At 40.9% G+C, this 24,558-nt stretch overlaps 2 protein-coding genes across 19 annotated transcripts in view; one reads left to right on the top strand and one right to left on the bottom strand.

Annotated features, from left to right (window-relative positions):
• cacna1c (calcium channel, voltage-dependent, L type, alpha 1C subunit) overlaps positions 1-17,193 on the bottom strand; it is a 235,227-nt gene extending 218,034 nt beyond the window's left edge. For 11 of the 16 annotated variants that reach the window (XM_084910562.1, XM_084910570.1, XM_084910577.1 and 8 more), the window contains exon 1: positions 15,985-17,192. In XM_084910562.1, coding sequence (XP_084766688.1) covers positions 15,985-16,108 — 124 coding nt within the window. In that variant the 5' untranslated portion in view covers positions 16,109-17,192. Of the gene's footprint in view, positions 1-3,912; positions 5,044-15,984 lie in introns of those variants that run through there. The other 5 variants (XM_084910578.1, XM_084910568.1, XM_084910572.1 and 2 more) reach the window with 4 other exon arrangements.
• On the top strand, positions 11,793-23,430 carry dcp1b (decapping mRNA 1B). 3 transcript variants are annotated; one of them, XM_084910582.1, is made up of 12 exons: positions 11,793-12,207; positions 12,567-12,607; positions 13,495-13,622; positions 18,774-18,840; positions 18,958-19,105; positions 19,377-19,475; positions 19,639-19,764; positions 19,894-20,374; positions 20,512-20,562; positions 20,949-21,175; positions 21,299-21,511; positions 21,698-23,430. In XM_084910582.1, exons 1-12 carry the CDS (start codon positions 12,049-12,051, stop codon positions 21,773-21,775), a joined length of 1,818 nt encoding a protein of 605 aa, XP_084766708.1. In that variant the 5' UTR covers positions 11,793-12,048; the 3' UTR covers positions 21,776-23,430. The 3 variants fall into 3 exon arrangements, with proteins under 3 accessions (XP_084766708.1, XP_084766707.1, XP_084766706.1); XM_084910581.1 differs by having other exon boundaries at positions 19,639-20,374; positions 20,967-21,175; XM_084910580.1 differs by having other exon boundaries at positions 19,639-20,374.
• Positions 23,431-24,558: the final 1,128 nt, after the last annotated feature.

Raw genomic sequence — 24,558 nt, 5'->3', positions numbered from 1 at the left:
GCAGCCCGGTTTGATCGTGTGAGATAATGATGCTGGGCTGCAGTTGAATGCAAATGGCAAAACTGCAAAAGATTTAAAAAAATGAAAAAACACAGCACTGAATTATTGAAGGTGATTATGTCCTGTGTAAATCATTGCTTGGAAGGATGACCCTGTCTCTATATTCTCATGTAGCTCACAGACGTGGACTCAAACATGTTGTATTCCTGAGCCACAGCCATCCTATGTAAGGTGTTGGGGGATAACTAGCAAGGTTTGACCTTTTTTTATTGTTCTTTTAATCTACTGTGTTTGTGTTTGCTGCTTCACATGTATGTCTTTAAAGAACAGAAAAGTTTAAAAAATGTTTAAAAGGTTTTTTGTTTTTCTTGGTTTTTAAATCAAATGTATCTAGGATTATTTCTTCAACTTGCAGTGACTGAAGACGTGATACAAGGCCCAACATTAGCTGATTTTACCTTACTGTGGATGAAAGCAGGTTTTAAAAAAGAATAATGCAAACTAGCATAAAGGGATCACAAAGTTAATTGTGACTCGTATTATTTTAAATGACACTTTTCACGTTACAAAACACTGTTGAATGATTGGTTTCTGTTCATTTTATCACACCAAGAATTCAATTCCACCAATATTGAGCAACAACTGGTTTGGGTAACAGCTGACTGGCGCCTAATTGCCCAGATTTCCATCTATGTCAAGCACACTGATTGATGCCTTAGCTTCCTTAGCAGCTACTCTGCCCCTGTGGATTCTAATTAAAACACGTCTGGAAGAAATGCTTGATTAGTTTTTGCCCTTTTTTTTAAATAAAGCAACAACTTTACCACCTGCAGCTAATCTGACTTCTCAAAAGATACCTTGATTCATCTGGATTTTCTTTAATTACGTTTATTGTCATTGAGTCTAACAAACCTAAAGCCAGTCTAAGCCTCCTTGTTAGTCCTGCATAGGAACTGAAGATTTTTTTAAACCTGCTGTTGCATAGCTCCACTTCTACTTAAAAACCTCTGCTTACGTCTGTAAGTGAGAAACATCCTTAAAAACGTCAGTGCAGGGGTTTAGCAAATCGAGTCAAGTCATTACAGAGTGAGGTGAACTGGCAGATGGCCAACACCCCTGGGTAACAATTGCAAATCAATTAATATCCCCTAACGGAGGTATCATGCCTCCAGCACAATGCCCACAGGGAAAATCAACTTGCTGATTACACAGCTAAAAACTGCTGCTGTAATAAGTGTGCATGCCTCTGTGTGTGAATACTTGTGCGCGTGTGCATCTCTACAATAACTAGAGATTCCACAGGTGTTTGTTTGTTTCCCAGCCCCGGCGGTCACACGTGCATTGCAGCAACAGGTCTGTATGTGCCTCAGTGCGAGGGTGCACTTTCACAACTCACTCAAAAGAGTCCTTAAAACTGAGATTATGCAGTAAAGATGATCATCAACTCTGAATTACAGGGTAGGTCTAAAGATGCACGCTAATCGATGAAGGAAGGAGAATGTCAGATCTGGTGTTAGATGTCAGGAACTGTAAACTAAAGTTTCACATATTGACTGGTCTGAGACTTGTCTTTTCTTTCAGGTCCATCGATAAGGAGAAGAGAGGTCAGGGTTGGATGGAGAGGAGGGGCAGGAAGGGCTTAAATGTGGTTATTGTTAAAACCGAACTGCTGTAACTTAGCCAAAGCATGATGTCTGTTATAGCTACACTGCATGAGGCTGCTGTCATCTTTCATGTGTGGAAAACTCGTTAAGTGGCCCCTAAAATATATCCACCTCCCTCCCCTCCACTTAACCCTTCTTAACAAATGAAAACTACAGATAAATATAGCACATAATTTAATATGGTTTCTATGACTTTGACCCATACATGCAAATGATTCATTCACCATTAAAAAAACAAACAAAAAACAAATGACTAGAGTAGAGCAGGATATAAAGAATGCTATCTCAGCGTCGATGTCTTTGTAATTCTTTAATAGCTGTCATGTAGCTGTCAATAGACCAATGAAGAATGAACTGTCCGTGGTGCTGAAACCACCACCCACATGTGCAGCCTGAGATAAGTATGCTAAATCCCAAAATAACAGGGCCCAAAAATTCACTTAGGTTTCTCTAATAGAGTTTAAAAGTCTTAATCTGACTCTTTTTTTTTTTTAATGTTTGAACCTGAAAAGGTTGTTACAAGGTTTAACTTCACTTTTACAAGTGAAGTCATAAATCAATCTCCATCAGAAAAAGCTGACATGACTGTTAAACTGTGCTGTATCCATGTGCTGTTGACTTGTCCTAAAGTAAAATACATTTTGCAGAGTTCGCATGCTACACTTTTAGACAGCATTATGCACAGTGACCCACAAGATAACAAGTGACGCCTAATCGTGAAAAGAATCACATGTGTTAAACAGCAGTTTTCTTGATCTGCTTACTCTCACTTATACCCCGCGGTGGTGATGGTATCCATTACTTGTTTGGATATCGTTTAAAGGGGACCCAAAAAAAAATCTTTTCCGTTGATAATAATGGATTAAGATGGCATTGTGGCAATCAGGGCAACACTTGTCCTACAGACTGAACACACACCTGAACACACACATCATCGTGCTGTTCTGACTGTCATCAAACTAGCTTCTCAGGCTCCTGGGTAACATCCACCCTGTGGTGAGTTCCTCCTTGAAACAAACTGTTGGTGAAGGTGGCTCGCTGCGACACAGATGCACGCACGGATACACTTACATAGGCTACATACATACACACACACATACACCGCCACCCCTCTCCTCATCCCCTGTTGCTATGGAACCTGTCGCCAAGGAAGAGGTATGTGGTTGTGCTGGATGCAGTCGACGACGACCACGATGATGATGATGGTCAGGAGGGTGATAATAGTGATCAGATAAATAAGGGTTAGCTGAATTGTATGGTTCGGCTGGCCATAGGCGAATGCATTGCTGGGCTTTGCTCTCTGCAACGTGGGTGGAAGGAGCGACGCGTAATACTGCGCAATGCAAACAGAGCCTTTCCACAGTACAACAGAGCACGGCACAGGATTTCAATCCACTCTTTGCCCGCGGATTCCCTTAAACACTTGAAAACTCCTTAAGGTTGAACTTTGGGTCGTGTTTTGTGCAAAACAATCTACTGTCCTCGCTGCCATCCCAAAAATAGCACACCATCAACCCAATTCTCAGCAGACAAATAAGTCCTACAGGCCCTCCTACTGCCACCTGTCATCTCTGCGATTTTCTCTCGTGCTGCCATCAAGGAGCCCTAAGAAAACTGAAAACTTGCTTTTAAAATGTGAAAAATAAAACTAGCGATTAGGAGAAAGGGGATCGATAGTGGTCGAGCTCGTTGGCAAGCGCCTTACGCCGGGTTGTGAAGTACCGTCAACATTCTGTATCTGCAGTTTAGTGTAGTTGTGCAAAACGCTGTCAGATGTTTCTTGAACAATAATATACACCGCCTACAACTGCCTGTTGGCTAAATATGACCACTGCCCACCCATTGTGCCACAGAGCTCACAGAGTTCCGGCCTGTCAAACCCACAAGCGTGGACGATATCAAGCAAGGAAAAAAGGCCTCATCCGTATCTGTTCGCGGCTACCTGCAGCCTTCTGTTGCGTGATCATGGCACAAGTTCACTTGCTGCACAAAGTGCTGCGGGCCTGCGGGGAAAGATCAAATAGACAAACTGCACACACAGAGGGGAAGTGGAGAAAAGAGAGCTGCATCTGTCCATCTGTTGAAAATGAGTGAAGAGCTACCACCCCCTTTCCCCCCTCCTTCCCTCCACCTCCTCCTTTCCCCATCCCATCCCCATTTCGAGACCACATCATAGGCTACCTACTCCCTCCCTCCCTCATGCACAGTTAGATGTTTGTTAGTTACAAATAAAAAAGGCACCACATACCTTGATGGTTCTCAAGGGTGTCCTCCGGGATGTACATGTTTTTGCTTTCATTTACCATAAATGTAGTCCGGCGTTATCCCTATAGGTAAATGGAAGAGAGAGAGGGGAAAAAGCTGGAGAGGAAAATAACAAGAGGGGGGGAAAGCCCCCAAAAAATAAAGAAATTAAAGAAGAGGGGAGGGAAGAAGAAATAACTGTCTGACACGGACAGTTTTGGGTATTCCGTTGTTTTTGTTTATGGGGAGGGTTTCTTCCGATGGAGTGAATATTACCTAATCCCCATGATGGAGGTGAAGGCGAGAAAAAAGAGGGAGCTTTCGGCGGAACCGGCTGGGAAAACGCACCGGTGCATCCCTCGGTACATCCGGGCCCTAGGCAAGAAACATGAGACCAGCACCGCGTTCAATTCAATTCACACCTCTCTCTCTCTTTCTCTTTCTTCTTCCCCTCTCTCGTGTTTTTAATAAATGTATACAAAAAAGAAAGAAAGAAAGCAATTGAAAATGTTATAAAGAACGGGCGCTGTCAGTGACGGTCGCAATGGAAGTGCGCAAAAGACGCATTCGGGCGCATCTTCAACAGCGTGTCAAAATGTGAGAGAATGAAGCACGGGAGGTGGAAGTGATGGATGAAGAAAAGGAGGAGGAAGAGAAGAGGAGAAAAATTAGAAAATGAGAAGAGCGTAAATATTCCATCACGGGAAGCACGGGGTTAAATCTCCAAAAGGTTGTCGGTTATTCCACGAATCTTTAGCAGAGTCCCCCCAAAAAACAGAAGCCAGGCCGTCCTGTCTCATCCGGAGGCGGGTTTCTCTGTCTTGATCCAGTCCATGATGGTCCGGCAGTGTGTCTGTCAGTCAGTCTGTGTGCCTGTCTGCCTGTGTCTTACTGATTGGGAGTTAGAACTCTCTCTTCTCTCTGCCTCTGCTGCCTCTGCGGCTCAGCTCTGCAGTGATACCGAGAGAGAGAGTGAGAAAGAGAGAGAGAGAAAGAGAGAGAGCGAGAGGTAGCCCCCCTCCCAGTGCATGTAGACGCTTTGACTGTTTCCAGATGTGTGTGTGCCTGTGTGTGTGTGCCAGAGAGAGAGGAGAGAGCAAAAGAAGGAGGGAGACTGTATATGCAATAGTGTGGAACTGGCGGCTGGTATCCAGATGAGGATGAGGATGGTGAGGAGGAAGACAAAGATGATGATGATGAAGTGTGTGGGTGGTGAAAGGAGAGGAGGGCCCACAAAATGCAAAATATTTGGGAACAGAGGGCTCGATGAAAGAAAGGTGCTGAAACCTGTGAGAGTGTGTGTTGCAGACAGGAAGAGGGGGAGAGAGCACAGGGAAGAAGGGGAAAGTGTGCCTGCGTGTGTGAGAGAAGGGAAATAAAGCGGGATAATGATCCATGGCAGGCTTGAGCCCTACAAAGACTTTCATTTCTGCAGGAACAAACAGAGATCCGAGAAGTTATGTGTACATCTGATTTGTCCGTAGTGCCCACACATCTGGACTGTTTCAACCCCATTCTTTTCTTTGGCTAACGTTGTGTTTACACACACACCAAATATCTGGTTTTTCCAACTCTTTTATGACTCAAACTCTGATCTTTTCATGGCTCTCTTAAACAGGAAGAAACCGCAGGGAAGTTGATTTGTTAGATCCTCGGATGCTGTGTAAATGCAAACTCAAATCTCATAAAGTAGACGGGCTCAGGAAGGTCAATGCTCAAGGACTGACTGTGAACCTTTTTATCTAGAGGGCAATAAAATGATTTTGGGGGGGGAATGTAATTATGTTTCTCTCTCGTTCTCTTTCTTTCTCTGTCTCTCTCTCGCTCTCCTTTGCTATCAGGACAGTGAAGCAGGCTTTGACATTGTGCTCCATGGCCAGAAACAAATTTGTCCTGGCCCCTGAGGCACGCAAAGCCATTTTCTGGAGACATGGGCTCACTTTCTTAGGTAACACAACAAAGAATTGAAGCTCATTTGAGAGTAAAATGTCAAACAAAGTCAACAACATCAGCTCTTAACTAAATAGTTTCTGACCAGGCTTCCATGGCACAGAGTCAGCTTCGCTTATAGCTCACAGAGGCTTTGGGATAGAGCTTCTTGCGCAAATAACATGTCAGTTCTTAAATTGAGCTGGCTTCTTAAAAGCTGTCCACAGGCAGCTTGATATAAAAAAGATAAAACAAGCTATCTCAGGCTTATAAAGAACCTTGAGTGCCTTTATTTAGCGAATAAATTCAGAAGACAAAAAACTGCATCTGAACATTTCAAATTAAAGGATGATCATTAGACATCAAATATGCACGAAGGCCTTATAGAAACCTCCACAAACATAATACTTAGGTTCAATAATACATCAGAAAGTACGGAAGGTACTCTTGATTCTATTCATGGCACTGGCCAGCCCATGTAATTGTTTCTTGACACTGAATACAAACTTCACAATGTGCAGGCCTCATGTCATTCTCACTGCAGGCTATAATCAGGAGGTGAATCTGATGACTCAACCCAGCCTGTATTCATTTGTTCAGTGCCATAGCGCAAAATCACCACCCACCCATTCTGTAATAGAATAAAGCTTTTTGTCTACATGTGTCACTGCAGACATAGTAAAGACAGGGAGAAGAGTGATAAACGATTCTATTGATGACATCTGACAACTGAATTGTGTTTTTTAGAGGAATATATAGTGTTTTGTGAATCATATGTTATATTAATATACTGTATTTTGACGGAAATTGCAGACTGTTGAATGCCTGCGCTGGTGAATGAAATGAAATAATACCAGAATTTATTACAGAGGTTATTATAAAATAGCATCTCAGCAGTGAGTAAGAACTTTGTCTGCAGAAAATATATGCCTCAGTTGACTGCAATATCACCATATTATTCAAAAGTTAATACTCGTGTATAAGTAGAAATTTAGAATTTTAACAATGAAGCTGGTCAAGGTGGTGTGATTGGGTGGTTGCTCCTAGCCAACAGGCCAGCAACAGGGCCTCTCTAAAGAGTCACATGATAAAGATGTGATTCTAACTACTTTCACAGCTTTTTTTATTTATTTATTTATGTCTGTTGAGAGTTAGCAGGCTAGAAAGTTGTATTTATACCAGTTTATTTAACATAAATGTCAATTAAACATTATGGAGAAAAATATCTGCCTCTGAAATTCTCAAGTAGGTAGAAATCACTACAAAACAGCAAATTCCCACTGCTGTAGATGGCTGCTTGAACATTACTGCACTGGTTGTGTCACAGATGGACTGTGAGATGCATCTTATTCTTCATTTTTGAGCCAGACCAGCTTCTGTTTGATTATGCTGGCCAGTGAATGGAAGACGGGAGGAAGGGAATGAGTGAGAGAAGGAAGAACGGATGGAGGGCAGGTCGTGGGAACAGACAATTCTGCCCAGGGGACGCACAAACACACATACACATGTCCTCAGTAATGCAGCCTGCACATGGAATACCAGTTCTATTTATGACTGTTCTATATTTGTGGGCCCAGGCCCTTTGTATGTGCAAATGTGTGTGCGAGTCTAAAGCCCAGTTGGTCTCTGGGAATCTCTGTACAGGAAAACATTCAAACGCTAGTATCCCATGTGGGAAACCAACAACCTGCTGGTCAGTCAAAGGGGAATCCCCTGGTGAACAGAGAAAGCTGCAAAACTTTGGATGAAAGTTTTTATTTTTTATTACCAATCAAAGAGAAAAAATGTGTACTTTTAACATTGCCCCTTAAAAGAAGAAAAAAAAAGCATCTGGTTTATTATCTCTTAATAACATTAATTATTTTTTATCTTAAAAAGAAAGAAAAGAAAATGGATACTGAGCTTGAGAGTCCCTTTCAGATAAACACAAACATTGGCCCCTTTTTCACTCATTTGTAGTCCATTCTTTGTACCAGACCATTTTCAGAGGAGTTGGGGGGGTTTTTTGTTTAGTTTAAGTCACTTAAAGTTGACCTATGAATCATTCACGCAAAACTTAGAAAAAAGAAAAAAAAACATGCACCAAACTCAAGAGATGATCCAGTGCTGTGTTTACACATTCAGACCCCAAAGATAACAAGGCATAAAATAACCACTCTTTTTTTTTTTTTTTAAACCAAGAGTTGTTAGCTAAACATTTGGTATATCCCAGTATGGTCTTTAACAAATATGTGGAAACAGGACACACAGAGGACACAACAAGTGGAAGAGCTAAAAATGATTTCAAAATGTATCTGAAAGTCATGTAAAAGAAAGAAATAGGGGGGGGGGAATCTGACACAAGACATGAAAGATGAAGAGCAACTTTGGGTTCTGTATCTTGCCCAAGGATATTTTGGCATGCAGACTGGAGAGACTAGTAGTATGACCTGCTCTGCCACTAAAATATACCTGGACAGAAAAACAAGATGAAACACAATTAACACAGTCATGGACAAGCGCCCCAGAGCCCAGACTTCAACATATTACTGAAGCATTGTGGGATCATCTGGACAAAAAACAAGAAGAAAACCAGCCAAAATCTCAAGAAGAGCCTTGGATTTCCTTCAAGAAGCCCGGAGAACTATTCCTGAAGACTACTTAAAGAAGATCTAAGAAAGCATGCCTAAGAAAGTTCAGGCTGTACTGGAGAATAAAGGTGCTCAAACACTTCCTTTAAAACTCATTTGAATTGTTCACACTGTTATTGCCTTACATACTATATTTCTATGTAAGTTTGCAAATGTTTCAGTAAATCACTGCACCAATTTTCGTAGAAAAATATAAATAAATGAGTGGTGATTCAAGACTTTTGCATGGTACTGTATAAACTCAAGTTTTTATATTTAAAGTCTAATGAGGACCTAGAAGAAAAGTGTAATGTCTACCAGTATCTAGATGTATGGCTGAAGGTAGTCCCAGATTGAACAATGTAAGAAGGCTCATTCAGTCATTGTGGTCATTATCTCACCTACAAAGATATTCCCTTAAAGTAATAAATGATACAGTCACATGACAAAGAACGTTTTCACTGGACTCTATGCAGACTTGTGAAAAACAAAGTACACTCTCATCTTGATGCATTCGCAATCATCCAGGTAAGTAAATCTCCAAAGGTTGATTCTGTTCATCTGGACGTAGCGTTTTCATCAAAGTGACTTCTTCAGTCTCAGCTGGCTGCAGGTTTCCCCACTGCTTTCACGGGAATCAAGAAGATAAGTAGCAGCCAGCTTACACCAAAGCATTCTCGAGTCAAATGTGAGGCCATCAGTCTGACAGCTAAAGCTTGGCTGAAATCGGGTCGTGCAACAGGACGATGCCAAGTGCACCAGCAAATCTCCAACAGAATGGCTGGAAAATAAAAGTATCTAGGTGTGGCAATGACCCAGCCGAAGTCCAGACTTCAGCCTGATTGAAATACTGTGGTGGGACCTTAAGACAGCTGTGCATGAACAAATGCCTGCAAACCTCAATGAAATGAAGCAACTTTGTAAAGAAGAATGAGCCAAAATTCTTCTACAATGATGTGAGAGCCTGTAAGGTCCTACAGGAAACGATTACAGGAGTTTTTGGTGCTGAAGGGGGTTCTACAAACTATTGAATAATAAGGTGTATTTATTTTTACATGAGTACTTTTAGTACTTTTAAATATGTACATATAACAGTGTTTTACATGATGTTACTATTTTTTCTTTTCAGCAAACATCAGTTTGCATTTCCTTTAATATATAAAATAATCTTTCAATGTGTCTAGTACAGTATAGCACAGTGGGTATATAGACAATTTTTACACTTTGGAAGCTCAAATTAAAACACAATACCTCAGAAAACAATGCTTATCCAAATCTTGCTATTCCAACACTCTGTCCACCAGATAAATCCATGCATCATTTCTGCCTGGGAGCCAATCATGAGCATCTCATGGTGTGTCCCCACTAGTCCACCACTAAAGACATCTATTCAGTCTTGACTGATTATCGGCAGTATTGACCTGCTGATGGATAAGTCATTAGCCTCATCATTTACTAACTCACACTCTGAACAAACAGATAAATAACACTCCGACAGATGTGCATGTGCGCCTTGAAACACACACAGCACTAAATCTCTGACAAATAGGCTCATGCTAAATCACCAGGAGGTTATTTTCATCTTAATGGAGACATGCGTGTCTTGGCCTGACCTGGAAGTGTTTCATTCATATTTAAGAGAAGGATTTGTGTACAGCCTTGGCGTGGTGAACCCTTCACCTTAAAACATCTGAAGCAGATATTTTTATCGAGTGTTTCTTGGGCTGAGTGAATAGCTGGATGTTTTTCTTTTTTTAATTGTTTTTCTCAAGGACACTCTGATACAGCTCTTGATTTTACATGTCAGACTTGTGCCAGGTTTAATTACTGAAGCAACTGTTAGCATACCACTGTTACACTAATGAGAAGAAGTCCCTATATAAAGCTAAACAGTAATTTGGTGATGAAGAGCTTCTCTGTGATTTCAAGTCTAATGGACTCAGAGCATTACGTCTTGTGCAATCACTATCAGAAGGAAGAAGAGGAACGAGGCCGGGCTCATGTGTTCACTTGAAGAGTTCGCTATGCCTGCTTTAGCACCCTTGAAACAGAACAGAATGTGTTGAACTGAATATAGAGAATCATTGTCAGGTGATATTGTCTGATATGGCAATTGCTGAGATGAATTTCAAGAACTTACAGTCCTGAAAGTCCTGTTCCTGTATCAGTTACTGTCCTGTCCTTGAGTATTAATTTCAGGCCGGATGTGTCTCATTTCTGAAGCCTAGAGCTGGTAGATAATGTAAACCAAAAAGAAGAAGAAACAGTTTGAAATGACCTAGGAATAAGGGGGAAAAGATTTTTGCATAACAGTGGGATAAAAAAAATGAAATCCTTTTAATATGTCTGACAAATGTTCACTGTAACTGTCAACTTTGTAAAACTTCACTAAGTAGGCTATCTTAACTGGGTCCAACAACACACTAAAAGGCTTTCAAGAAAAGGCTGCCTTTGCCCTTCTTCTCTCCTCTTTATCACTCCTTATTGAGCACAAATGGCTGAAAAACTCCTGATGTGACTCAGGACCAGAAAAAAAATGCAATTAAGAAAAATCTATCTTGACACTGAGATAGAGGTTATTTTCTTATGAAACTGAAATCTTTTAAGATGGATAGATGTCCATTTTAGAATATAAGTGGTTCTGACTGCTTGTGTCTACTCTTCTTTTTATGTAGACAACAAGACATTAAACATATTTGCAATGTAAGCCTTCTTACAAATACGCCTGTGTGTATTCTTCCTTTGCATTTAGATCAAGTCCAGCTCTTGCAATGAAATGGGAAAGGATGGATGCCCGATTTAGCCATCCCTTTGGCGCCTCCTAGTGCATTTGAAGGGTGGTGTTAGAGAGGATTTGGTGCCATCAGTCATCATCACTGAAATATAGCCTACTTAACAGAAAGGTGAATGATAGAAGAGAAACATCAGCTGCTTACTTTTAGGACACACACACAATTAATATAGCATGAAACAAGATAGCTTTAAATTAAAAAAAAAATACTAATGAACTCTCAATCTACAGCAAAATATAGTTTCTTTCTGTCTCTCTCTCACACACACACACACACACACACTACAAAACAATACCATTATTATATATAGACAATATAAATAATTTAGCAAGCCCTTTTGATATAACATTACCTCATCTGACGTCAGTATAGTCTGTACTGATGACAGAGATATAATTAAATGAATGCTACCTGCAGCTAGAGAGCATAATGTACATACTGATATAATCATATCGGTTTGTATAAGGAAATATATAGGAAATTCAGTGCAGTTGACTGCAGGACAGCTCCATCGATTTCTCGACGTTGATTGTTAAGGCTGAAATCGGCAGCTGCTGCGCCACTACTCACGTCTTCGTTGTTTACAATCTCGGTGAAATATGGCCATTTTCAAACTCACTCGTAGCAGTTAGAGCTAGGGAGCGCTTGACTTAGTTTTTTAATTATCAATTTTTAACTTGAAAAATAGAATACCGTGCAGCCATCGATTTAACTCCCTTTTCCTTTCCGTTTGTTTGGATTTTACCTCTTCTTACTGTGAGTCGGTAGCCGCTAAAGCTAGTTGACAAGCTAGCGTCTCCATAGGGAACAATGACAGCGACTTCAGCAGGTAGCAGTAGCTCTCTTGCCGCTAAAGGACTGGATATAAGTCTGGCTGCTTTGCAGCGACAAGACCCATACATCAATAACATTGTGGACCTGGCGAGCCAAGTTGCCCTGTATACTTACAACAACAGGACAAATGAGTGGGTAAGCCGGAGGGTTGGTGAATGTATCATGTGCTAACTTAGCTTTGTCACTCTGCCCGTTCGGCGCGCTTTGACAGATTGAAACTCAACTTATAGGAGTAAGAGATTATTGTTATTAACGTTATTTTCCATAAAAATAAAAATTGTTGTTGCTATGTTATGTTTTACTTCACATTATATTTGGAGAGTTCCCTGAAATGTGCAATTTTGACTATTTTGTCACCTACAAAAAGTCAAAATACTGGACTTCTTTTTGAAAGAATAGCGAGCTGGTGCACAAGTTAATATCAACAGAGATAAGGTTGAGCAATTATGACATGGAGTTGCTTTAATTAATTTTGTTGTCTTTTTTGTTTTAAGGAGAAGACAGAAGTGGAAGGTACTCTTTTTATATATACAAGGTAATGAAAATGTTAACACTGTTATAAACATCTTGTCATTTGTGACACATTTACTAAATTACAAACTGTTAAGCTGGCATGAACAGGACGTAACAACTGAACTGAGTTTGATAATATACAAAACTATAATAATATATAATGTGACCTCTATAAAAGCAAAAGTTTTGGCAGTGCAGCAATGCTCAGGGAAACTGCAAGGTTACCAAGAGAAAGCCTCTTTTCTTTTAAAAGAACATAGCAGCACAGCTTAGGTTTGCAAAGCTGCATCTGAATAAACCACAAGAATCCTGTCCTTTTGAGAGATGAGGCAAAAGTGGAGATGCACAGAGCCGAGAAAACCAAACTCAGCATATCAGAACAAACGCATCATACCAGCTGTCGAGCACGGTGGTGGAGGGTTGATGATTTAGGCTTGTTTTTGCAGTGACAGGACCTGGATACCTTGTAGTAATTGAGCCCACCATGAGGATCAGATCTGGGGCCATCTGTTTGACATCTAATGCTTGACTGAAATTGGGTCACGCAAGATGACAATAATCCCAAGCATAGCAGTAAATCTGCAACAGAATGTCTGAAAAAGAAACTAATGAAGGTGGTGCAGTAACCCAGTCAAAGTCCAGACCTCAACCTCAACATGACTGAAATTCTGTGGTGGAACCTTAAGAGAGCTGCACATAAATGAATGCCTGGAAACCTCAATGAAATGAAGCTCCACTGTAAAGCAGAGTGGGCCAAAATTCCTCCACAATGATTTGAGAGACTGATAAAGTGAGGCAGTGAAATTATTATTACTGCTGACGGTGGTTCTGCAAGCTACGTGACATACTTAGTTTTTCCACAGGACTACATAGAATATGACACTATATTCTGCTGTCTTCAAATTTCAGGTTGGCCTCTCCTAGGCATGGTTTTACCATTATGAACCGGCTCAGCATGCAGAATCTGACAGAGCCACTCACCAAAGACCTGGACTTCCAGCTCCAGGACCCGTTCCTGCTTTACCGCAACGCACGATGTAAGGAAAAACTGACTGACTGAATACACTGCAGTGATTTAATGCCATGTGAACTGTGCTTTCTTACTGCTAGTGTTTTTTACCATCACACCAAAAGGGGAAGTAAAGTATTTTACCTAAACTTCTGAAGATTAGTCAATTCAAAGACTTTATCAAAGACTCTGTATCGTTTGAAATGTTAACACTAAAAAAAGACAACTGCATCGATATCCACAAGATATCGATGTAAAAGATGATGACATGATAAAAGTGCCCAAAGAGTCCAGCATGCACTTCATTAAAGTAGGAACTAGTAATTCCATATAAGGAACTAAGCTAAGGTACTCCAGTGAATTTTATCAGGCTGACTCCGAGACCTACATATGGCTCCCACATACACAAACACATTGTTGAGTGTGGCTCTGGGACAAGAGTCTGACAGCACTACAAAATCAGCCAGCGGAGATTAGATACGCTGCAACTGTCACTGATAATCTAAACACACATACATACACTCAGAAGTCGCTGGCACACACAGACCTCCCTCCCTGCCTCGGTCTCCCTCCATCAGGCTTAGTAAATGGCAGGTGGAATGCTGTGTTTAGATACCACTGAATTCCTTGTGCCTGCTTTGATCCTCTTACTGTAGTGCTTCATTTTTGTTACTGACACAAAGCCATTATTAAACATCCTGAAGGCTCAGAGAAATGATGCGTCTGGCATAAACTTTGCTCAGTGACCTCATTACACCTTTTACACCAGCCTTAAATGCACTCGGGGTGCATTAAAGATGATCTGTGATAGCGCTGGCCTGTGGTCAGAGCATCAGTAATGGAGAATGAATCTAAAGTGAGCTAACAGGCTTATCCATGGAAGGAGCAAACTTTAACAGCATATAAAACTAGTAATCAAAACACAGTTAATGATGGTTTCCTCTGATAAAATGCAATTATGGGGAGGAGTTATGACTCAAAGAGTGGGTGGTTACATGGCAAACCTAATGGTCTACCCTAATGGCTCTATTTGATTACGATGATTGAATAAAGATGATAAAACATCAGAAAAGGAGCTATGCAAAAGACTGAAACAGTAGCAGAAATAAACAATGGTATTAAAACAACCAGACAAACTGCACCTCAGATGCTGTGAAAAACATCTCAAGTTCAGCATGACTAAGCCAACATTCACTGAGCGATTCCAGAATGATGGTGTTTGTGTGGTGTCCTTCCAGAAAACTGCATAAACAGGGCCAAAATTTATATTGCTGTAAATGGTTCTTCATTGTCTGAATCATAAGCTGCTGGTAATGCTGCCAGTCCTAATGCGCCGTGACCTCTGTGTGGACGGGGCCGTGGAATCTTATCATTAGATAAACATGTTGCTCTCAGCGCTGCTGTAACTTCCTGGAATGACCGTTGGCACAAAGTGGCAACCAATGCTAAAAATAAAGCACGGAGATATACCAAAGAACAAGGCAATATTTAGGGAGGAGATATTTGCCCAAAGCAAGGCATTATTTATCCAGGCACATATCTTAGTCTACATGATTAAAAGAAAGACTATTTAAAGTCCTGTCTAGCATCTGCACTTGTAATGTTCAGTTGCGCCGTTATTCACATACAGCTGTTCAGCTGATTTTTGTGAATTTTGGCTGTTGCTGATGAGCAATATAGAGATAAAACTTGTATAACTTGTCTAATTTATATGATTTTTGACAAATTTTTGACTCTTTCTTGCAGTTTTGGTTAGAACTCATTATCAGTCCAGCAGTATATTGTATTGTTTTCTCTTGCACTATACTATCTGTACCCTGGTAACAAAAATCTGCCTTTTTATTATCATGCATAAGCATGTCAAATGGACTCACAATTTTGACTTACCAGAGTCGCGCTTTAATGACTTTTTGTGGCAGTGGTTAAATGAATGAGGATTAGGTGATGAGAAGTTAACAGACTTCTGTTTCAACACAGTGGGCGGAAAAACATCAGTGAGGTAATAAGATGAATCGATGTGCGGTTAAAATGATATGATAATGACAGTTGACACACCCTGACTTCTGTGCTTTTTACTCTTTCTCTTCAGTTGCACAGATGCTTTCATGCAACGTGGACTTCTAGTGTATTACAAATCGATGTACTGTGATAGCATAGCATAGCATCCTTATTTATAACGCACTTTACATCCAACAATGTTGACCAAAGTGCTACAAATATAAAACAGGTAAAAGGTCGTGAGCATCATCCTAATCAGTCATTTCCACCCCTAATATCAGCACTTAGATTTAACACTGATATGGGTCAGATCTTCTGGTATGTAATCCACTGGTATGTCTGGTATGTCATATATCTAAGAAGTACATCAATGGCTATATGGAGATTCTTACCTCCAGGTGGGATGTATCGATATCCCAGGTCTCTCTCTGTCACCAGCAATCCTCTAAATCTGACTTCGGGTTCCTCCTGCAGCCTCTCATGTTTAGGTTTCCTCTCAAACAGGCCCTTCAGCATGATCTCTCAGTGTTCTCACAGTCCGATGATGATATTACCTCTTTCTGTCTCCACAACGTAAAAGTTGCTCAGAACTGATATTAAAAAGCAGTGCCAGTAATTACTTATCTGGCCAATAGATGCCAAACGCGATGCTCCGCTTCCTTTTTCTTCTTTAGGACCACAGATCTACTGATGGCGCTGTGTAAATATCAGGTTGTACACATACAGGTTTTCCAGTAGTTCTGGTAGTTCTTTATTATGAGGGTTTCAGATGCAGAAGAGCAATTTGAACATCCTTGCAGTTAAGTCTCAAGAGGAAGGTGTAACAGAAGTGGTATACGAGACTTTGCTAGCTGTGAATGTCAATATTTACTCCTCCTCCAGTTTTCCCCGAAATGTCCTCTCATGCAACAGCATCAGTTTGCTTTACTTCAGGAGCACGTAATTCCTGAAAAACCTCCAGGAAACTAAACGCTGGCGAAAAGGATGTTATTACTCTTCCTCATGACTAATACTATGAACTTCCTTCACAAAGGTGATCTCATACTGCAGTGAAAGTGTACCAAATTTATCTTGATCATCACTTCTGCTTGTAAATTTGTCTGAATTTATGACGCTACTAAAGGTAAACAGTCTCACAGTAACAGAGTAACTGAAATGTCAACTTTAAGCGTTGTTTCTCAAACATAAAACACAAGACTTTTTTTTTTTTTAAGTGTCCCGTTGAAGAGTTTCTAAAGGCTGGTGCTTTCTGATGGGCTGCTATATCGTAGGCGCAGAGGGTTTCAAAGGACCACACAGGTTCAGTTGTGAATCACTTACAGGCTTTGCTGGGTTTCCAATATATTTTGTTCAAACCATAACAGACAGGCTGTGTCTGTGGTGGTTTTTGAAGCTGTCACTCTTCCTGATATCAGTCTCAAGCTTAAGTTGTAGTCCTGCTGAAGTTGTCGTCCCACGTGGCCATTCAGTGGAGTTCCCGGTCGAGTTGGTTTGGTACTTTGCTCGAGGCATACATTTCAAAAATCCCTCTGTCTTTCTCTTTCAATTTCCAGTGTCGAGTGGAGCTCTCTCTTTCTCCCTCTCGAATTTGTAACCTTATGGCCACAACCACTTTTCGGCTCTCTCGCTCTCACGCTCTTTCTGTATCGCTCTATCGCCCTCACTCTTTTTTTCTCTTTCCTATCTTGTTGATATAGTTTCTACAGGTCCTGCTGGTGTGGAAGTCTTCTATTTTAAAAGCACATGCACATCTTTTATCTTATCTTCTTCTCACTTTCTTTGAGATTGAGAGAGAGCAACATGCTGGCCAAATGGAGTGTCTAATGTCTGAAATGTCACAGGTTCTTTTTAGTATTCACTGACATGTTTCTATTTTGATGTGCTTAACGATCTCCCCTGTAACACACTTCACTTCTTTCCATTCATCTTGCTCATTTTTCCTCCATTTTCCAGCTGTCAGACTTTCACCGTGTCTCTCTCCGTCTCTGTCGAATAGTCTCATCCCCTGTGAGCACACTGAGCACTAAGTGGCTCTGGCTCCACCAGTCAGCCTCGCACTGCAGTTACTTATTTGGTCCTGGGCTTATTTTCCCAGGCTCAACTGAACTCTCTGTGTGCGTATGTGTCTCAGCCTCTCCCTCTCTGTCTGTTCCCCTCATCCACTTTGACCTCGATGCCTTACCCAGCCCCATTTGTAGCAAAGTGGGTGTGTATTTTTGTTCATGTCTGTGTGTGTGGGAATGTGTCTTGTATTCAATTGGATTACATAAAAACTTAGTCATGGTATAGACCCCACTGATTGCTCTTTTTTTTTTTACCCCACTTTAAAATCTTTGCGTTACTTACGTTTTTCTCTGCACTTAATTTACTCTCATATCTTTTACTTTTTGGTGATTGGGATCGTCCCCCGACATCAACAAACAGCAGCAAAGTTGTTTCTGTCTTGGGCAGAGTAGCACCATGAGTATTGCTAGAGCCCTCCACTCACATGTCTTCTCATTTGATAAACTTGTCATGCAGGTTGAACATCCAAGTTGATAAAGTTCAACGACTTCAGGATCTGGACTTCTTTAGAACTTCACGGGAAATTTATTTTTTTCCATGCAAAATTCTAAGCCCTTCGTTAGTGGCTGCAATTAAGTGGTTATGCAACAACGATTAATCTTTCAAAAGAAAGCACAAATGCAAACAGTAAAATTAATCACTTTGTAAAGTAGTTCATCCCATCTACAAAACTGGGCAAGTGTCTTTTTCCTCCCTTGCTGACCGTGTTTACGTAGATCAGGGCACTCCTGGGGCCCATGTTTCATTGTATAATTGCATCGCTGGCTTCTGTTCCCATTGGCTTGGCTGGGAAATGACTCATTTTAAACCCTGGGGTTATACCCACCAGGGCTAATAATAAACAGTTTATCTATCTGTTAGGTCCGCACTGATGCCATTGCAGCAAAATTGTGCTACAGCATGGCTACACATTCATTCAAATGTCGGGGAAACTCATTTTGTTGTCTGCTGACCTGGACTGAGCAGACAGTTTTATTATTACACCAAGCTAACTAGATTTTCAACATTGACAGGGTCATTATTGCAAATAATTTGCTGGATTTTTGTTAATGTAATGTCCTCAAAAGTTCAATTCTGTCTCTTACTGCATCTCAAACCCCCTGTTCTTCTTCCCCAGTGGCAATCCATGGGATTTGGTTCTATGATAAGGAGGACTGTCAGCGCATCGCCCAGAGGATGAAGATGTAAGTAACTGTAATTGGATGATCTTCAAAACAAGATTTGGTTTGTTTAAAAATGACTAATGAGTTATGGACCAGCTGCCAAAGCTTGACAGAAGACTCTTTTATTCATGTGTGCAGTCTGACCCAGCAGGAGCAGGTCCTGGCTCAGTCCCAGGGTGGTTGGTTATCCCCAGGAGAAGTAAGAGCAGGGGGAGGGGGAAAAGGTGAAGCAAAGGGAGTGGACATCATCCAGATGTTAACCAAAGCCCGCACAGAGTATGATAAGGTATGTGCACACTGTAGGATTTTGAAGAGAATAAAACAATTAGAACAACACAGATTAAAATTCTGGGAATAGCTAAGCCCTAATATATCTTTGCATTTACATTTGTTCATTTAGACCTATAGGATGCAGGGAGTATTTTCTAGGATCCTCAGTTAATGACTTATAGTAATCTACTTTTTTGGCAATTTATGTGAAATAGTTTTTATGTATTTATTTACTTATTTTGTTAATTGTCTGTCCTTTGTCTATTCTCTCTGTGCACCTCTCTTAGGAAAAGTCAACCTCAGAGCCAAAGGAGATTGGTGGCAGCAGTGTTCTTTATGGAAACCCCCACCTGATTAAACCAATACCCGTTAAACCAAACACTCAGGTAGAACACCCAGTTTAACCCTGTTAAAATCACATTTTTCATGTACAAAAGAGAGTTTGTAATGGTTTTCTTCCATTGTTGTGTATAAAACCCTGCTAGTGTTGTTTCTGTTTGTGCCTCTAACTCATCATCTTTCTTATTCTACTGTGCTTCTCTCATCCAGGACAATGAAGGTGCTGAGCCCAAGTCTCTTTCTTTGGCTACTCTGTTTGGCTCTCAGCAACGTTCAACTAAACCTGACTCTGATCCTCTTGCGAATGCTCCAGCACTGGGATCATCAGCGGGAAAAGTATCTCGCCCGCCTGTAGCTCGCACACTCACCTACGATGATACAGTGAACTCTGGCAGAAATGTGGCCTCTGATGGAGGAATCAAGGCTGTGGAAGATGGAGCAAATGTTGTTTCTGGCTTGTTGCAGAGTCCCTCAAGCGCTCACCAGCAGCAGCACTGCCCGGCCATCGCAAAGCTCATGCAGGGACAGAGAGGTGTCGGGACTGTGGGAGGGGTGCTTCAGACCGTGTCCGAGTCCCCCGAGAACCGGCTGTGTGACAACGGGGTGCCGCTGGAGCATCACCACCACCACCATCATCTTTACCACCATCAGCAACAACACCACCATCACCAGCATCAGCTTCATCCTGATCCAATCAGGAGACTTTTCCAAACCCAACCACCTCCTCTACCCACCACCTCTTTCTCCTCTGCGGCCCCTAATTGTTGCTCCAACCCTTCCTCTCTACAGCAGAACCCTCATCTCTCCTCCCAGCCTGTAATGGTGAATTCTGTGTCACGCTCTCACCTTCAAGCACAACAAAGCCAGCAGCTGTTTATCAGCTTGTCCAATTCTCAACCTGAAATTCAGCAAAACAGCCAGACGGCTCCAGCTGCACAGGGAACAGGTGGGAAAATCTTTTGTGTTAAGTGTTCACAAACAAACAAGCTAACGAATACATACATTTTTATAATTACAATGCTAATAAACTATGGAAAGAATAACTTTTCTATAGTTTTAATGGGATTCTCCTTGCTTTACCAGGTTTGTTGCCATCTCAGGTGACCAGTAATCAAGTCATTCAACCTTCACAAGGTATAATATTCAAGTTTTTTATTGTTTGCAGTCGCTAACTAGCAGGGTTTTAGTGTTGTGCACAAACTTAAGCCGATCATTACTGAAGCTCTAACCAGTTTTTCCAATAATTTGAAACTACATATAAACAGTAGTTAAATTAAGAAACTGCAGAGGAACTATTTTTTTCCCAGTTACAAGACATATTATCTGTAGTAAGTTCCATTGCAGTGTTTCCCACAGGACTGGAGCTCATACATGTGCACGCATGCACAATGCACGGAAATCCACACTTTTGGAAATGATTTACCGTAGAGTACACTCACCAACCACTTCATTAGGTGCACCTGTTTAGCTGCTCATTAAAAGTAATTCTTGTTTTTGGTACCTTCGTGCTTTCTCGTCAGGATTGTCTCACGTGCCAGGTATGGTGTCACCTCATGAGCTCCTCCAAAAGCTCCAGTTGGTCCAGCAGGAGCAGAGCCTGGCCTCTAGTGAGCCACCTCGGATCTGTCCAGGACTGGCTCCTCGATTCCTGGGGCCAGCCCAAAACCAGGGTGCATGCGTGACTTTAGGCACAATCCCAAACCCAACTGCAGCCACTGCAGGTCAGAAAGCTGCGCTGCAGTTACAGGTAAAGCCCAGTGTAAACAGTTAGTAGTTGATTTTATCAATTATATAAACAGAGCAAATGGCAAATGCTAGTTAAATTGGTGACGTGATAGCTGCAACAGTACAGTGCTCCCTGTCTGTGCAGGTGATCTCCCCTCAGAGGATACCAGCCACTGTTGCCCCGAATCTGCTCCTTTCCCCGAGTATGTTCACTCAGACAAAGCCTAGCAGTGGGATGTCTGCAGTTGGTCAGGAGAGCTCCCACACACCCTCAACTGTGCCCAGACCCCCTCTGCAGGAGGAGGTCAGAATCCTTTCCAGAAGTCAGCTTCAAGCCACACTGCTGCATCTGATACAGGTGATTATTCCTGAAAGTTTGTGGTCTATTACGGCTTCACAACGCTCGCTGTCCAGTTGTTGTGCTCACGTTGTAGCCAAATCTGTGCAGTTGTTTTGTTTGCAAAGACAAAAACAGAGAATAAGCAAAAACAAACACACACACACTTGAGGATTTTGTATGAAGTTGCCTGCTTGTGTATTTCAGACCGACAGCTCATTCCTGGACTCCATCTATGAAGCCTATGCCAGCCGCTTTGCTAAGGACTCCAGCAACAAGTATTGATGCAGCTTCACACCCTCGTTCTACACACGCACCCTTCCTGGAGGCTACTTCTTACACCTCATATGGATGCACCACTTCCTCCTCCAAATCACACACACACGTACTTAAAAACACACTCTGTACCTCCTCTGCACTCTATCGTTAGGAAGCCTGACTCTGTTTGCTCCAAGCCAAGTCTCTTGTTGCACAAAGCTATCACAAGTAACACCTGTATTTTTCAACAATAGCAAAAAAAGCAACTTTTACCATGTTCAAAAAAAATTTGGTTTAGTCTGTCGAATACAGATTTTACCCTTGACCTCACCATTTGAGTCTTTAGCAAAAACAAAACATGCTGCAAACCTTCCAGTTTTCCAGGATGTTTCTGATACTCTTTCTTTTCCAGTAAGTGTAGCAATATTTCCTTTCAGTCAGTTGTCTCACACCAGCCAGCCTTTAACAAACAAGTCTTCCTAGTCTAGAGCTAAAAGACTCCTAAAGATCTTCAGATATTATTTTAATCTCTTATTATTTTACTTGGGCATAACAGGTTTGTGTATTTTACCACCAGCAGGTTTTTAAATCTGTTATTACATTGTCGTTATAAAGGATGTTATTCCTATCCTTTTTAACAGACACGAGCAGTGATAAGTGTCTACATTGTAATTTTAGTTAACTAACTGTTGTCAGCTGGTGCATATTGAAGTGGACGAGCAAGCCTGCGGCATAACTTTATCCGGCAATCGCTGAAATTGTGAAGGAAAGAAAATGGGGGTTTTTTTGCAGCACTTTCTGAATATTATAATGTGTTTGAAGGAAAGGGAAAGGAAGGAAAACGTCAATGTCAGTCCAGCTTAAAAAGACAAGAAAATTACAGGAACCTGACAACCTGCACTACCTCACAGAGAACTAGTTTGGAGGTATACCTGTGTTTTAAATCAAGTGGCATAAAGGTGATTGGTTTACATCGCATAGTAAGGAATTTGTGTTCGCTTTATGTAAAGAGATTTCAGAAAATTAAATATCACCTAAGCTGATAAATGGTTCTAAACAAATGAAGCCTAGAGTGGTCTAATAATATGATTTGATAATCTGAAACTCAGAAAATTTGGTTAATTAAATCATCAACAGCAACGTTGTTAATTGTTCAGGCTTGTAGACCCCGGTGGAGATTGAACATAAAATTTAAAAGGTTTTATTGCATTTGCACAATACTGTTAAACTACTTTTGCCACGTAAAGTGATATTTCTCATTCAGTTGTTCCTCATTCAGCACTTAAATTGCCTACATTTTTTCAGAGTCAGGGTTTTTAGTTGGTGATTAACGTGCGTGTTAAACTCATAGCCAGCCTGGACAGTAGCCACCAGGCAGAAACATCAGCAGCAGCAAAAGCAGAGAATGTCATTCAGGAAAAAAAAGAGGAAGATTTTATTCCCTATTTTTTTACTCAAGAAGAAAATTGTACAAATAACCAGCATGTATTTAAAGGTATATCAGAATGTAAAGTTTAAGATTTTACAGCATATTGTCAGATGCTGTTTTAATTCAAAAGTCATCTGTACTGTTTCTGTAACCAGAATATTAAAATGTTTCTATGGGCTTTTTTTTTCTTTTTGGCTGGGATGTTTTCCCATTACATAAACTGGAATATATTTTTATTGGCTATTAAATGTAAAAAAAAAAAAACTGTCTGTTGTTGCTTTTTTTGTTGTCCTCATATATTTGTTGGGCACAACCTGAAGTAATTACAGTAAATTTACGCTCAGCAGCCACTACATTAGGTGCTCTAGTTTAACTGCTTGGTAATGTAAATATCTAAATAGCCAATCACAAGGCGGGAACTGAATGCATATAGCCACGTGGACATAGTCAAAAGGACTTGCTGAAGTTATTTAAGGTACATTTATTACAACCAAGCATGGTCAGGGCCAGAGCAGATGGACTGGATGGACAATCCAACTTTGATGGTGGCTCAGCTCACTTTTCTATTTCATTACAAAAAAAGATGAGGGCAGATTAAAGTTGCCACCTTTACAGCCTACACTACAAATCCAAGTATAAACAACTATCTGACTGCACCATGAACCAATGTGTATAATAATTATAACCTCACAATACCCTGTTAGCAAATTTGTTTTATGTGAGATCATGCTTTAAACATAACCTCATCTCAAACTTTGTTCTAAATATGAGTTCGCTGTACTCAAATGGGCTCCACAGTCACCAGATCTCAGTCCAATAGAGCACCTTTGTGATATGTTAAGGCACCTCTGAAGGCAAAGGGGGCAAGCTTTGTATAAGCAAGGTGTACCTAGTGAAGTGTATGGAACAGACCAACCTCGATCATACAGCATGAGTTTTTTTTAGTAATAAATTGCTCCCTGTTTTTGACGGTTAACTAAAGACACAGTAAAATACAGTTTAATAAGGTTTCTGGCATCAGCGTAATTTAACTGGAACGCTGGAACATTTGGTCGCACTTTCAGGGCTTATGTATAAATCACGTCCACATCAGCACAGGAAATACTCGCTTAATGGATGTTGTGTTTGTGAAACTGCTGTTGCCTTCAAATGGCAATTTGATCATTTCATTATACATAAACTCAGTGTCCCAAACACTCAAGACAAAACCTGTGCAGGTTTCACAATGCCATAAGCCGTGTACATAGATGAGAAGTAGATTTCTTGTATAGAAATGCAAATGTAAACAAAATCATCCTGCAGATTTGGATCATGTGATATGGCTAAAATCACCAGAACTGGCACCGAGTCTGCTTTCACAAGTGCTATTTACTGTCAGGAA

Source organism: Perissodus microlepis, chromosome 17 (genome assembly GCF_051167445.1).
Source record: "Perissodus microlepis isolate ML-2025 ecotype Zambia chromosome 17, ASM5116744v1, whole genome shotgun sequence".
NCBI classification, from domain to species: domain Eukaryota; kingdom Metazoa; phylum Chordata; class Actinopteri; order Cichliformes; family Cichlidae; genus Perissodus; species Perissodus microlepis.
Note: the sequence above shows the minus strand (reverse complement) of the source record. Positions and strands in the feature narration are given on the sequence as shown.

Excerpts from the sequence above, each read along its gene's own strand:
- dcp1b (XM_084910580.1), top strand. The coding sequence starts at position 12,049 with ATGACAGCGACTTCAGCAGGTAGCAGTAGCTCTCTTGCCGCTAAAGGA. Across the intron at positions 18,841-18,957 it reads ATCGCCCAGAGGATGAAGAT|TCTGACCCAGCAGGAGCAGG; the intron begins GTAAGTAACTGT and ends TCATGTGTGCAG. Across the intron at positions 21,512-21,697 it reads CACTGCTGCATCTGATACAG|ACCGACAGCTCATTCCTGGA; the intron begins GTGATTATTCCT and ends TGTGTATTTCAG.